The sequence below is a fragment of the Scyliorhinus torazame genome, chromosome 22 (assembly GCF_047496885.1).
Source record: "Scyliorhinus torazame isolate Kashiwa2021f chromosome 22, sScyTor2.1, whole genome shotgun sequence".
In the NCBI taxonomy this organism is placed as follows: Eukaryota; Metazoa; Chordata; class Chondrichthyes; order Carcharhiniformes; family Scyliorhinidae; genus Scyliorhinus; species Scyliorhinus torazame.
In genome coordinates this window covers 74267589-74282135 of record NC_092728.1, presented here as the reverse complement: position 1 = coordinate 74282135, position 14547 = coordinate 74267589, and the positions used below count along the sequence as shown (strand labels likewise).

Sequence of the window (14547 nt, the reverse complement as noted above, 5' to 3'; positions counted from 1 at the left end):
CCGACGCCGAAATCGGGAAAGGTGATTGGGCACAGAATTGGTTCCGACACCGAAATCGCAGCAGATGCCGATTTGATATCAAGTCGCAATGCTCCAGCATCTCAACAGCGGTGTCAATGCATTTCGGAACGCACATACAGTAGACACTGTTTGCATATCATTAGTGGGCCTGACCAGTATTCTCCAGGGCCTCCACGATTCTTCGGCTCCGATGGGCCAAGTTCCCGAAGGCGTGATTTACTTGTGCTTTCAAAAATAGTGAAATCGCATGGCAGCTGCCGAGGGAGAGAGGGGGTACAGAAGGTATCCAATATCGCCATAGTTTGCTGACGGTGGTGCTGCTGACCGGGGGGGCTTCTGCCAGGGCCGGGTGGGAAGTGGCCAGGATGTGGGCTTTGGGGTCGGGATGGATGGGCATGGAACACCATTGCCGCAGCCGGCAAGGCAGTCATGCAGCTGCGCACACCGCTAACAGCCACTTTGAACCTAGTGCCACGAGTCGTGGTGGAGATGGCATGGATGGCAGCCAATAGGAAAATAAAGGCCAAGGTGGACGACTTGGAAAATCGGTCTAGAAGACAAAACCTGAGGGTAGTTGGATTGCCAGAGGATCTGGAGGGCTTGAGCCAGACAAAGTTCATGTTGCAGTTGTTTTGAAAGATGGCAAAGGTACTTTTTGGCCTTCATAGAGATGGGTGGAGCAGTGAAAAGTTTTACACCTGGATGAGAAGAATTTTTCTTTCTTCTCTCAGGTATATCAAATATATTCTTGGATCGATTTCTTTGTGGTAGGTAGGCCCCTGCTGCTGGGAGTAGTAGGGGTGGGGTATTCTCTGATAATGCCCAGCATTTTGTGGAGTTGGTGCTGGGGCTGGGCCCGTGGAGGTTGGAGAGACGTTGTTGTTGGCGGATAAGGGATTCTGTGAGAGGGTTTCCTTCACCATTGAAGATTATCTGGGGATTAACATAAGTGAGGAGATTTCACCTTCCACGTTGTAGGAGAGGAGTGAAAGGGTGGAGAGACAGAAGTTGGTGGATGCCACCCTGGAGGTGGATTGTCAATATTCGGTTAGTCAGACACCAGAGCTGGGATTCTCCGACTTGGAGCCGGGTCGGAGAATCCCGCCCCGCCGCCGGCTTCACCATTCTCCGGCGCCGTTTTCCGGGTGCCCGCGGGATTCCTGCCACGCCAGTCGGGGGCCATTAACAGCGCCCCCCCGGCGATTCTCCAGGCACTGATGGAGTTTAGCCGAGTCACGTCGGCGTGGATTACTCACCTCCCACACGACGGGACCTGGAAGGTGAGTGTGCGGGGGCCGTCCTGGAGTGGGGGGCGGGGGGAACCGACCCCGGGGGGGCCCACGGTGGCCTGGCCCGCGATCGGGGCCTACCAATCGGCGGGCGGGCTGGTTCTGTGGGGGCCTACTTTACTCGGCGCCGCGCCCCTGTAGGGCTTCGCCATATTGCCTGGGGGACGGTGCGGAGGGGGGAACCCCCGCACATGCGAAGAAATACGCCGGTCGTTCAGGGCTGGCTGGAGCTGCGGGGACTACTCCGGCGGCAACCTAGCCCCGTAGAAGGGTGAGAATTCCTCACTTTAGGGGACCGTGACGCCGGTTTTCACGCTGACGTGGATACATAGCCCCATTATTAGCGAATCCCACCCCAGAGCTGCTGGCAAGTAGAAAGAAATTGCTGTTGGAGTTTGGGCTGCTTTCGACAGACAGGCTGGTGTGCCAGCTGCGACGTTCGAGAGAGGGCATTTTATGAGCCCGGTGAGAAGGCTAGTTGCCTGTTGCCGCACCAGCTGAGGAGACAGGCGGCGTCTTGGGAAATAGTGCAGGTAAAGGATTTGCAGTTGGTCTCTGTCCCAGCCAAGGCTAACAAGGCTTTTTACTGTAACTGTTACAAATCGGAGATCCTGGAGGATGGGTTGCCAGTAGGAGTTCTTGGATGATTTGTCTATCCCGGTTGTAGATCAAGAGAGAAGGGAGGAACTGAAGACCTTGCTGATCTTAGAGGAGGTTATTAAATGCATGGGTCTGATGCAGGCGGGGAATGCGCCAGGACCAGACGGATTCACAGTCGAGTTTTACAAGATGTCTGCAGGACAGCTGGCCCCATTGCTTTAAGGATTTTATGTCTTGAGGGACGTTGCCGGTCACATTGGCGCAGGCGTCGATTCCCTTGATCTGAAAGAATGATCACTCCGGCAGAGTGTGGGTCATATCACTCCATTCCGTTATTGAATGCAGATGCAAATTGTTGGCGAAGACTTGGCTATGCACTGAATCCCTGCTTCTCAGGGATCATATCGGAGGAGAGAATGGGATTTAATAAGGGTAGGCAGTTGTCGGCCAATGTTCAGAGACTGCTTAATATTATTTTGTCCCCATCTCCAGCCCGAGCTGAAGGTGATTCTCTCATTTGATGCAGAAAAGACGTTTGAAAGGGTGGAGTCGGGTTATTTGTTTGAGATCCTTGGGAGGTTTGGCTTTGGGCCTAAATTTATTGCTTGGATTCAGCTCTTATATAGGGTACCACTGCGAGCGTTCATACAAATGCTTTGAATTCAAAGTATTTCCACTTGAGAGGTATGAGACATAGAGTCCCCGCTACTGTTTGGATTTGATTGTTGTCACGTGTACGGAGGTACAGTGACCAGTATTGTTCTGCATTCGGTTCAGACAGATCATTCCATATATGAAAAGAAAATACATAGGGCAAACATAAAATACACAATGTAAAATACATCGACACAGTCATCGGGTGAAGCATAGAGGAGTGTTAAGAGATCAGATCAGTCCATAGAAGCCTGGTAACAGCAGGGAAAAAACGGTTTTTGAATTTGTTAGTGCGTGTTCTCAGACTTTTGTATCTCCTGCCCGATAGAAGAAGTTGGAAGGCTGATCTGAAGAAGTGGGAACACCTCCCGCTGACCTTGGCTGATAAGATTCAGTCGGTAAAGATGAAAATCCTCCCAAGGTTTCTGTTTTTGTTTCAGTGCCTTCCAGTTCTCCTTCCTAAATCGTTCTTTGTGGAAGTCAGTAAAATTATGTCTTTTATTTGGGTAGGCAAAACCCCACGGATTTGCAGGGTGTTTTTGCAAAGAGATAGGGAGGTGGGGGGGCCTGGCTTTGCCCAATCTGTTATTTTATTACTGGGGAGACTCTACACAGTCTTCCGTATCTCCTGCCCGATGGAAGACGTTGCAAGAGTGAGTAAGCCGGGTGGGAGGTGTCTTTGCTTATGTTGCCCGCTTTCCCCAGGCAGCGGAAGGTGTAGATGGAGTCAATGGATGGGGGGAAGGTTCGTGTGATGCACTGGGCTGTGTTTATGACTCTCTGAAGTTTCTTGTGGTCCTGGGCCGAGCAGTTGCCATACCAGGCTGTGATGCAGCCAGATAGGATGCTTTCTATGGTGCATCTGTAAAAGTTGGTAAGTGTTAATGTGGACATGCCGAATTTCCTTAGTTTCCTGAGGAAGTATAGGCGCTGTTGTGCTTTCTTGGTGGTAGCGTCGACATGGGTGGACCAGGACAGATTTTTGGAGATGTGCACCCCTAGGAATTTGAAATTGCTAACCATCTCCACCTCGGCCCCGTTGATGCTGACAGGGATGTGTCCAGTACTTAGCTTCCTGAAGTCAATGACCAGCTCTTTAGTTTTGCTGGCATTGAGGGAGAGATTGTTGTTGCTGCATACTCCACTAGGCTGTCTATCTCCCTCCAGTATTCTGACTCGTCGTTATTCGAGATCCGGCCCACTATGGTCGTATCATCAGTAAAATTGTAGATGGAGTTGGAACCAAATTTTGCCACGCAGTCGTGCGTGTACAGGGAGTAGAGTAGGGGGCTAAGTACGCAGCCTTGCGGGGCCCCGGTGTTGAGGACTATTGTGGAGGAGATGTTCTTGTTCATTCTTACTGATTGTGGTCTGTTGGTCAGAAAATCGAGGATCCAGTTGCAGAGTGGGGAGCCAAGTCCTAGGTTTTGGAGCTTTGATATGAGCTTGGCTGGGATTATGGTGTTGAAGGTGGAGCTATAGTCAATAAATTGGAGTCTGATGCAGGAGTCCTTGTTGTCAAAATGGTCTAGGGATGAGTGCAGGGCCAGGGAAATGGGTCTGCTGTGGACCGGTTGCGGCGGTATGCAAATTGCAGTGGATCAAGGCATTCTGGGAGTATGGAGGTGATGCGCTTCATGACCAACCTCTCGAAGCACTTCATTACGACTGAAGTCAGGGCCACCTGACAGTAGTCATTGAGGCACGTTGCCTGGTTCTTCTTTGGCACCGGTATGATGGTGGTCTTCTTGAAGCAGGTGGGGACCTCGGAGTGGAGTAGGGACAGGTTAAAGATGTCCACGAACACCTCTGCCAGCTTGTCCTTGCAGGCTCTGAGTGCACGACCAGGGATCCTGTCCGGGCCCGTCGCCTTCCGAGGGTTCACTTTCAGGAAGGCCGATCTGGCTTCAGAAGCTGTGATGGTGGGCATGGGTGAGTTATGGGCTGCTGGGACACTCAACAGATTGTTGGTTTCCTGCTCGAACCGAGCATAGAATGCATTGAGTTCATCGGGGAGGAATGCGCTGCTGCCGGAGGTACTGCTTGGCTTCGCTTTGTAGCCCGTTATGTTGTTTAGTCCTTGCGACAACCGCCGAGAGTCTGTCCGTGACTCTAGCTTGGTTTGATATTCACTCTTGGCATCTCGGATGGCTTTGCGGAGGTCAGGGTCGTCTGACTTGAACGCCTCAGATCTGTCCTTCAGTAGGGAGTCAATCTTGCGATTGAGCCATGGTTTCCGGTTGGGGAACGTATGTGCTGCTTTCTTTGGCACGCAGTCGTCCACACATTTGCTGATGAAGCCTGTGACGGTGGTGGACACCCTTATCAATCGTCTTGGTTGACCTTCAATGCTGGCATATTTCATGGGAGTAAGCAAGCCTCTACAAATGTTTATTCCTCTCTGCCATAGATGAATTAAGAATGGCTAACCTTTGTGTAGGAGATTCAGCACATTAATCAAAACTGGAGTTCTAACATTTGTATTTCCTAATAAGGCATTGTTTTAATATTATTGTAGCATCTTAAATATGCAGTGATGCAATGAGAATGTGCCTATGTCACCTTTGGAATCTATAGCCCAATGGTCTCATGCTGTCATTTTATATTTTCAGGAATGCACAACTGCAGCCTTTGTGGGAATAAGTACTTGTATTATTCTATTCTTTGGAAACACAAGCTTATGCATGGAGGTACATTTTCCTTCAAGTCTTGCAACTTTAAAGATAGTTGGAGATAATTTTTGCTCATATAATGAATGACATTTTTTCAATATAAACATTTAATAGAATTTTGTTTCTTTGCTGATTTCATTAGATTAAAAACATAGATTAGCAAATGCTAATTTTTCTCAGTTATTTCCCAAAGTACTTAGAATCTGAGAAATCGAAGATCTTGTGTTTTCTGCAGAACTATTTAAGGCAGGACAGGACCAGAAAGGAGCCTATGATACCCAAGATGATGGGCTGAAAACGGTCTCCATTCAGTTTTCAGTGCTGATCCCCAATGTTGGGCATGGTTTCTACGGGAGGCCTTACTGGGCCCAATAAAAAATTCTTAGAGGTTGGTAGGAAAAGCAGAAGATAGAGATCTAGGCTGCCATTCTGTGCTGACCAGCTGGACGGAAGATAGCATTGTGAGAGGTGTGCAAATGGGGCACCTATTCTCATGCTCAGGATTGTCTTGTAGAACAATAAACAAAAGAAGCAGAGACAGAAAAGTAAAAAGTGGGGCATCAGTCAAAAAACATGCCCAGTTTGCCTCAGAGCAACTTTTATTGGATGGACCTTACCTACAGTGACTAATATAACATTGTCAAACTGCTTTCTATTTTGTTAATCTTTCATCTATTAGAATACATTTTGTTTTTGTTTACAGTACATATGTAGGAGCCAATTTTGGTTGGGGTACTGCCATTAGTAGAGATGTGGGTGTACAATAGACTAGCATAGTGTAATGATAAAATTCTTTAGTTTTATTTTATTGAATAGATTACATGTAATATAAGTTTGAGAAATGCCTTTTTACTTGCAGGACAAAAGAAACATGTCTGTCTCCTGTGTGGATCAGGCTTTTTCAGGTCAAAGGATTTGGATAGTCACTTCAAATCAGAACATCTTCAGATCTTTAAGTTTAAATGCCCACACTGTGAAAAAGGTTTCAACCGACCTATTGATGCTCAAAAGCACATGATTGTTAGGCATACAGGTAGGTTTACAGGTGAAGCAGTAGGACTTGCTTCAAAATTAAGGAAATCGTTAGTGTGTTTGGAATCCACATGCTCTCAAATCCCCAAGGCTAGAAACGGTTTACAGATCACAAGAAAATTACAGATAAGAAGGACATTCTGCCAAATTTGTTTAATTCATTCAGAATATCTCTGAAATCCCAATTAATATAAACTAGTACTTCATAACATGATGTAACTTTTCTCAGTGAAACAAGAATGAAGGAGGGCAAGCATGATCTACACCAGTGTTTTTCAAACTTTCTCCCCCACCCCCCTGGAACCCACTTTTGATGACCGACCGACCATTATTGTTTATCTTTAATGCGACAGGTGAGCCTCCTTGGTGCTCATGATCTCACTTGCCTTGTCATTCAATGTTACATTTCTGCTAAGGACTTTAACTGTCGATTTAAGTTCTCGCTGCATCCTTTGGAAAAAGATCAAGAGGTTTGTCCTTGAACTCGCCATGCTTAACCTTCACAAGCTTTTGAAGTTTTGAGGATTTTAAACTTACATTTGCCAGTACTTTCCTGCATATAAGACACATTGGCGTTGCATCCTGATTTGCTTTGGCACAATTACCAAAGCCATGCCCTCAAAAACACCGTCTTTATACTGCTTCGTTCCTGATTTCTTCTTAATGGGTTGTTCACCAGAGGCCCTGGAACCTTGTATACAGCTCACACCAGCACTGCTTTGTCCTGCCTTGGACTCTCCTGAGAAGCTCTCTCCAGCAGATTCAGTTTGAGATCCTGGTCTGTTTGTGTGTCTGGCTCTCTCTTCCTTATTACAAAATGACCCATCTTCAGCTCTTCATACAGTCCTATTGCTTGCTTGCTGGCAGCTACAAAATAGAGGAATCTCTCCTCTGTGATTCTGTGCCCAAAGTACAGACATCTCGGGCGCGTGACGTTAGTCTATGTGCGGGCCGCATGATCTGCTCTCTGCTGCCGCTTTTGGTGGGTAGACTCCATAGTTTGTATTTAAATGCCAGTCATGGCCGGCATTCTAATATGTCTGTCATAGCTGTTGGGTACTTCTCCCGAGATCAGGCAAGCCACGACTGATTGCTCTGTGACCCTCCCAACTCCCACCTGTGGGTCACGACCCCGAGTTTGAAAAACCCTGATTTACACAGTTCTGAATACTCCTGGCAGCAGAGGCTCAGAACAGTGCTTGTTCCTCGGTATTTTGTCCAGAAGTTAGGATATAACATATACGATTATTGAAAAGTGTGCTGGAATCTCAGGAATGAATGGCTCTAAGAGAGAGGGGCCTTGTAGAAACTTAAGTTCTAAAGAACAAAGAAAATTACAGTACAGGAACAGGTCCTTCAAGCCTGCACCGACCATGTTGCCCGTCTGAACTAAAAAACCCTACCCTCCCGGGGGCTATATCCCTCTATTCCCATCCTATTCATGTAAGCTACAGTCTGAACCTAACATAGGTGATGTGGCTTGAAAAGAACCAAGATACGTTTGCACACCAACATCCCACCATTAAACCAACCAGTTAAAGGTAGAATGGATTTGCATTCAGATTGCCTTCATGTTCTCAGGATATCCCAAAATGCTTCAAAAGTCAATACACTACTATAAATGTGGTTACTATTCGTTGGCAAAACTACACTATTTTCTTTACACAAGGCCCTTCCCAAACAAAACTGAAATGATCAGCAATTTAAGTTGCAAGAAGCATCACAGTAGCTCTGATTTAAAAAGCCGACAGGTAATGGTCAGAAATCAGAGCACATCATTTCTACATTGTAAGAATGTGTTGAAGGGGCAATATTGCACACTTGATTATTTTTGGTGAATGTGGATTAGAAATTCAGGTCTACAATGCTACAACCTTATCCCGGAGCCAAAAACGGCCTGTAGAATCTAGTTCACAAAATTCAACAAAGAGCATGGACAATCCAATCAAAATGACAACAGAGAATTCACTGTACAGTTATATTAAGTTGCACAAAAATCGATCTGTCTTCAGAACTGAAAAATCCAAGCTTCAGAAATTCACAAAGAATATTGCCTTGAGTATTCCTACAAAGTACAAGCATTCTCAGTGTTCTGGAGAAATAGGGCTCAACACTGACTGCTTATCCAATCCTAGCTCAGGCTGTCATCAGTTGACAGCACTATCCGGGTACTGAACTTTGCCTTTGTGTACAGCACCTGATTGGGTTGAGGACCAAACAGAATGCAAGACAAACACTTCTCGAATCTATGGAAGCCAAAGCTGATGCACAATTCTGGTAGATTATTTTTTTAATATGCAGTCCTCGACAGAAGAAATACATTGTGCAAGGAGAGTACAGGAGCCCAACAAGGAATTAATATGAACATTTTAAGTATGTGCAAGTTAGGTAGATTGGCCATGATAAATTGCCCTTAGTGTCCAAAAAGGTTAGGTGGGGTTACTGGGTTAGGGTACTCTTTCCAAGGGCCTGTGCAGACTTGATGGGCCAGAATGGCCTCCTGCACTGTAAATTCTGTGATATGCATTTTAAAAAATACACTGCAAAGACAATATTTACTCCATCTGTCAATCAGGCTGTTGGTGAAGTGTATTCTGACTGATAATATACCCTGCTCAGACAGTACGCTGCAGTCAAACCATCAAAATATAAATCACTGCTGAAATGTCATTTGACACTGGGTCAAAGGAATGGTCCCTGAATAGTCCTTCACACTAGTGTGCAGCCAGGAAGCAGGTTTTAGGCTAGTCCAGTCTGCATGATCTGTTATAACTACTACAGCATCTTCATGTTGCATATTTTTAACTTTCAGATTTGGAGAACTTTATTTGTCGAATTTGTAACACAAACACAGAGACAGCTTCAGAACTGCAGAATCACATCAAAAAGTTCCACTCCCCAAGTAAGTAAACTTAAGTTTGCCTTGAGCAATAAGTTCATGACTTTTGAAAAAAAGGTGGAATTGTTCATTTTCACAACTTCTAACAGTTTGCCCATCTATTATCCAGTTTATTTTGAATGTATTAAATTTTACTCCCATAACCCAGGGTATGCCCTGCCCCACCTGCAGGACATACCTATCATGCGTGGGAGCACAGTCAGGCGAGCACATGAAGTCTCATGTTATCAGGTCAAACTTGGGCAGGGAAACTGCTTGCTGATTGCAACCTATTGCCCTCCTTCAGCTAATATATCAGTACCCTTCCATGTTGAAAACAACTTGGGGATGCAAATACACAGAACATATTCCGGGTGGGGCACTTCCATGCCCATAATCAAGAGTGGCTCCGTAGTACCACTGCTGATGGAGTCTTCAAGGATATATCTGCCAAACCCCACCTGTGGCAGGTAGTGATGGAGCCAACAAGAGGAGAAACCTCCTAGATCTTCATCACAGATTTGGCACAGTAACAGTGGTTAGCACTGTTGCCTCATAGCGCTATGGACCCGGGTTCCATACCGACCTTGGGCGACTGTGTGGAATTTGCACATTCTTCCCGTGTCAGCGAGGGTTTCCTCCGTATGCTCCGGTTTCCTTCCATGTCCAAAGATGTGCAGGTTAGATGGATTGGCCATGACAAATTGCCCCTTAGTGTCTAAAGATGTGTAGGTTAGGTTACAGGGTTGCGGGAATAGGGCGGGAAGTGGACCTAGGAAAGGTGCTCTTTTCGGAGGGTTGGTGCAGATCCAATGATTCAAATGGCTTCCTTCTGCACTGTGGAAATTCTGTGTATCTGCCCATGACAATATTGGTCAGCGTGACCACCGCACTGTCCTTGTGAAGACAATATTCCATCTTCACAGGGAGGATATCCTCCATGTTGTATGGCATTATCAGTGTGCAAAATTGGATAGCATCAGCATAGCTCAAAACTGGGCATCCATGAGGCAGTGAGGGACATCCATAGCAGCAGAATTGTATCCTCATGGCCCATCATAGTGCTCACTCTACCATTACCACCAAACCAGGAAATCAACCCTGGCTCAATGAAGTGTGTGGGAGAGAGTGCCAGGAGCAGTACCAGGCATATATAAAAATGAAATGTCATCCTGGTGATGCTACAAAACCGGACTACTCGCATGCCATACAGCAGAAACAGCATGCAACAGAGCGAAGCAATTCCACAATCAACAGATCAGATCAAAGCTCTGCCATATCCAGTTGTAACTGGTGGCAGACAATTAAACAACTCACTGGAGGAGGAGCCTCCACAAATAACCCCATCTTCAAAGTTGGGCGAGACCAGCACATCAGTGCAAAAGCCAAGCCTGAAGCATTTGCAACTCACTTCAGCCAGAAGTGTAAGGTAGATAATCCATCTCTGCCTCTCCAGAGGTCTGCATCATCCCAAATGCGAGTATTTGGCAAGTTTGTTTCACAGTTTGATGTCAATAAATGATGAAGGCACTGGATACTGCAAAGGCCACAAGCCTTGACAACACCATGGCCGGGATTCTCCGAACCTGAGCCAGGTCAGCGAATCGGCGGTGACGCCGGAAATTCCCGCCACGCCGCTCCGAATGCGGGACGCTATTCTCCGACGGCGGGACGCTATTCTCCGGCGACGGGCCCGCTGTGTGGCTCCGCCATGTTGCGTGGCACTGGCGCGGAAACGGCCACCACGCGCATGCGCCGGCATGGAAACAGCCACCATGCGCATGCGCAGACCTGCGCCGGCAGTGCAGGGCCGCGTATCGGCACTCCGGTGCCCTGCTGATCTCCTGTGGCCCACTGAATTGCTGGGCCAAGAGGCCCACTTACGCTGGCGTCAACATTTGGCCGGGATTTTGGAGAATCCCAGCCCATGGCTCTCGTGCTGAAGACGTTCTCCAGAACTAACCATGCCTCTAGACAAGCTTTTTCAGTGCAGCTACAACATTGCCATCTGCCTGGTATATCTAGCACAAAGGAAGGTACCTGTGGTTGTTGGAGGCAACATTTCAGTCCCAGGACATCACTGCAGGAGTTACTGAGGGTAGTGTCCTAGACCCAACCATTTTCACCTGCATCAATGGCCTTCCCTCCATAATGTAGTTAGAAGTGGAATTTTCACTGATCTTTGCATAGTGTTCATTACCAAATACCAAAGCAATCCTCATCCACTGCCAGGCAATGACCAACTCCAGCGAGAAAATCTAACCATTTCCCCATGACATTCAGCAGTGTTACCATCATTGAAACCCCTGGTTCATTACCTGGGGCTTACCATTAACTAGAAACTGAACTGGACCAACCACACACGTACTGTGGCTACAAGAGAAGGTCAGAGGCTGGAAATTCTGCAGCAACTAACACAGCACCTGACTCCCCAAAGCCTGTCCACCAAGACGCAAGTTGGGACTGTGACGGAATTCTCTCCACTACCCTGGATGTGTGCGGCTCCAACCTCCAGAAGCTCAACATCATCCAGGATGAAGCAGCCCTTCTAACTGACACCGCTTCCACCAACTTAAACTTCCATCACCGACTCAAAGTGGCAGCAGTGCGCATCAGTTACAAGATGCAATTTAGCAACTCAGCAAAGCTCCTTCGAATGCACCTTCTAAACTAGAGACCTCTACCACTTAGGTCAAGCACGGCAGATCCCCTCCACATTGGACCTATATCACCTTTCCTGGATCAAAATCCTGGAACACCAATGTGGATTAACTTGGAACAGTTTACGAAGACTTTCCACCACTTTCTCAAGGGCAATTAAAGGATGGGCACCAAATCATGGCTTTGTCAGTGACTCCCACATCCCATGAAATAATTTAAAATATTAGTGATTCACAAGACCTACTGTGATTGAGTACAGAATCAAACTGTGCCAAGACATTTGCCCCAGACTGGACAGAGTCAAGAAGGTTGCGCTATAAGAAAGTAGTCCAAAAGTAGATTTCCTATACTAGATTGTCCAGGAAATAAGCTGGAATAAGTGACTTACCTTCAGCAGTATAGGTCTAAACGTTACATTACATATTTACTCTGCTCTAGTTCAGCAGCTTTACTGTCAAGAAGGGAATAGTTCTCCACATTAAATATCCAAGTAGTAGCAGGAAATACTTTCAGGGCAATGAAACATGGCAAATGCAGAATAATAGTTACCCTGTTCTTACCCATTTGTATGAGTTTTAAGCTCATTCATAGAGATGTGCCCACTTCTACTGCAGAGTTTCATTTTCGGTCCTGTTCCCACATTGCCGATGCTAACATTAGCAGCTGAGGACCACACTTCCAATTTGTGGGTGATTTTGTGATTGGTCCTACATTAATTAGGAAGGAATGGACTAAAGTTATCTTGCGCCCTTATAGAATGAACAAATCAAGTTAGGTTCAAATTCAGATCAGAGTTCTGGTGCTAACAAAATACATCATCCAAATTTAGGAAATATTGCACTATATTTCCTAAAATATTGATCACTATATCTTATTGGTAATCTGATGTTTTTTCAGGCCAGATTGTAGTAAATTGACACCTTCCACAATAAATATTTGAAAGAACCATTATTTTCAGACAAAAAACTAAAAATCAATAAATCCGAGCACAAATTGCAGCAAAATGTATCTGTCTTTACTTGGTAGTCCTCAGCGATGAGAAGGATATCCAGCTCCTCTAGCTATTCTTCCAAACAAAAAATGTTTTTCTTTGCTACAAAAGCACATGTTTGGCCATGATCCCTCCAAATTGGAAATTTAAAAAAAAATTAGTTGTTCAACAGTAAGAACTAAAACATTTTTCCTTCATTCTGAAATGAATGTTGTCTTACCACCAAGCTGGGACACGTTGCAGATCTCTGGTAACCTCGATCTCTTTTATGTCAGCAGAGGTTGTTTCTGTGTTAAGCAGTTGGCTGCTTTCTCCTGGGTTATGCCGCACTGTAGCTCTGTGGTGCCTAGTTCATTGGTAGTCTCCTTCATTCATACTAGTGTTGACAAACTTCTTTGTTTATCTTTTTCTATTCTCATCCAGAGACTTAATAGAATCTCTACAGTGCAGGAGGAGGCCATTCGACCCATTGAGTCTGCACCCAACCTCCGATGGAGCACCCCACCCAGGCCCACATCCCCACCTAACCTAATGATTGAATTGATCTAAGGTTTTGGATCAAATTTGTCAGATTTTGTGTTGGAAGTTCTTTAATATTTTTCATTCCTAATTTGCTTATAGATCGTGGACAGTTTGTGCCCCTTTCCCACTCTAATCATTTAGTGACAATGACCACATGAGCAGTTCTCAATTAATCACATCAGTCCAAGTCCGATATGCTTCTTTCAATAGCACTGGCAATTGTCGTCATGTCAAATGGATGTTTTACTTAATAATGGATACATCTTTGCATCGATTATTGTTTTCAACGTAGTTATTCATTGTTTTAATCCCAGAGTATAATGTTTACTTCCAGTTTTAATTCAGATTTGACGTTTTTTGTTTTTCAGGCTAGATGTTTTTCTGGAAGGAGATGTAATGACTGCTTCTCAAAGCTTAAAACTTTATACCTTTTTTTATACAGAAGTCCCTTGCACTCACTGTGACTTTCCATTGGGAAACAAATTGCAACTTCAGAGACACATGGGTAAACATTGAAATAATTTGATACAGTAAGTATACCAAGAAAAATGCATCGTCACCTGTGAACCATAAGATTTATGCAATCGAGAACATCCAGTGAAATGAGAAAGGATGACAAGAGTTGTTTTTTTCTTGGATAAATGATGAAGAGACAGCTTATTGAAATAAGGGAGATAATTTATGTGGATGGGAGCAGCTGTTTGACAGAGACTAAGCGCAGATCTAAAGAACAAAGATGCAAAATTAGCAAGCTTCAATTGAGCTGGTGAACAGAATTGTAGCAAAAAGCAACTGATCGCCATGTCAAGCAACTTATGGAAATAAAAAAGCTGGATAAATACACCGTTGGGAACAGAATCTGAGATATTGGAGCTACTGAAATTAGTCAAAGGCTGCACAGAGCAGTGATTTTTAAGTTGTTGGGCTGATACTAAGCCATGTGTAGAGGTCACCATCAAGACTGGATGGGAACTAATAAGTAACCTTGTATTTTGCTGGATTATTTTAAACACAAGGTTGTGTTATGCAGAAAATTCTTAGGAAATAAAATGCATTGTGTAAAGTATATGATAGCGCAGGTTTTACATGGTCTGGAAGAGGTTTAAGTTTCCATGTTTAGATTATGTTGTGTCTTTGCATGAATTAACAGGACATCTTCAACTCTGCAATATCTCTCCATTCTGCAGTTTTTGTCATAGGCCCAGTTTTTAATCATTCCACCGTTGG

At 45.3% G+C, this 14547-nt stretch overlaps 1 protein-coding gene across 11 annotated transcripts in view; it reads left to right on the top strand.

The window, feature by feature from the left end:
* The window catches only part of LOC140399133 (uncharacterized), a 129756-nt gene that overhangs the window by 97978 nt on the left and 17231 nt on the right, over positions 1 to 14547 (top strand). For 9 of the 11 annotated variants that reach the window (XM_072488356.1, XM_072488360.1, XM_072488361.1 and 6 more), the window contains 4 exons: positions 5177 to 5254; positions 6096 to 6269; positions 9081 to 9170; positions 13763 to 13850. In XM_072488356.1, the coding sequence (XP_072344457.1) occupies positions 5177 to 5254; positions 6096 to 6269; positions 9081 to 9170; positions 13763 to 13836 (416 nt within the window). In that variant the 3' untranslated portion in view covers positions 13837 to 13850. Of the gene's footprint in view, positions 1 to 5176; positions 5255 to 5471; positions 5777 to 6095; positions 6270 to 9080; positions 9171 to 13688; positions 13851 to 14547 lie in introns of those variants that run through there. The other 2 variants (XM_072488358.1, XM_072488362.1) reach the window with 2 other exon arrangements.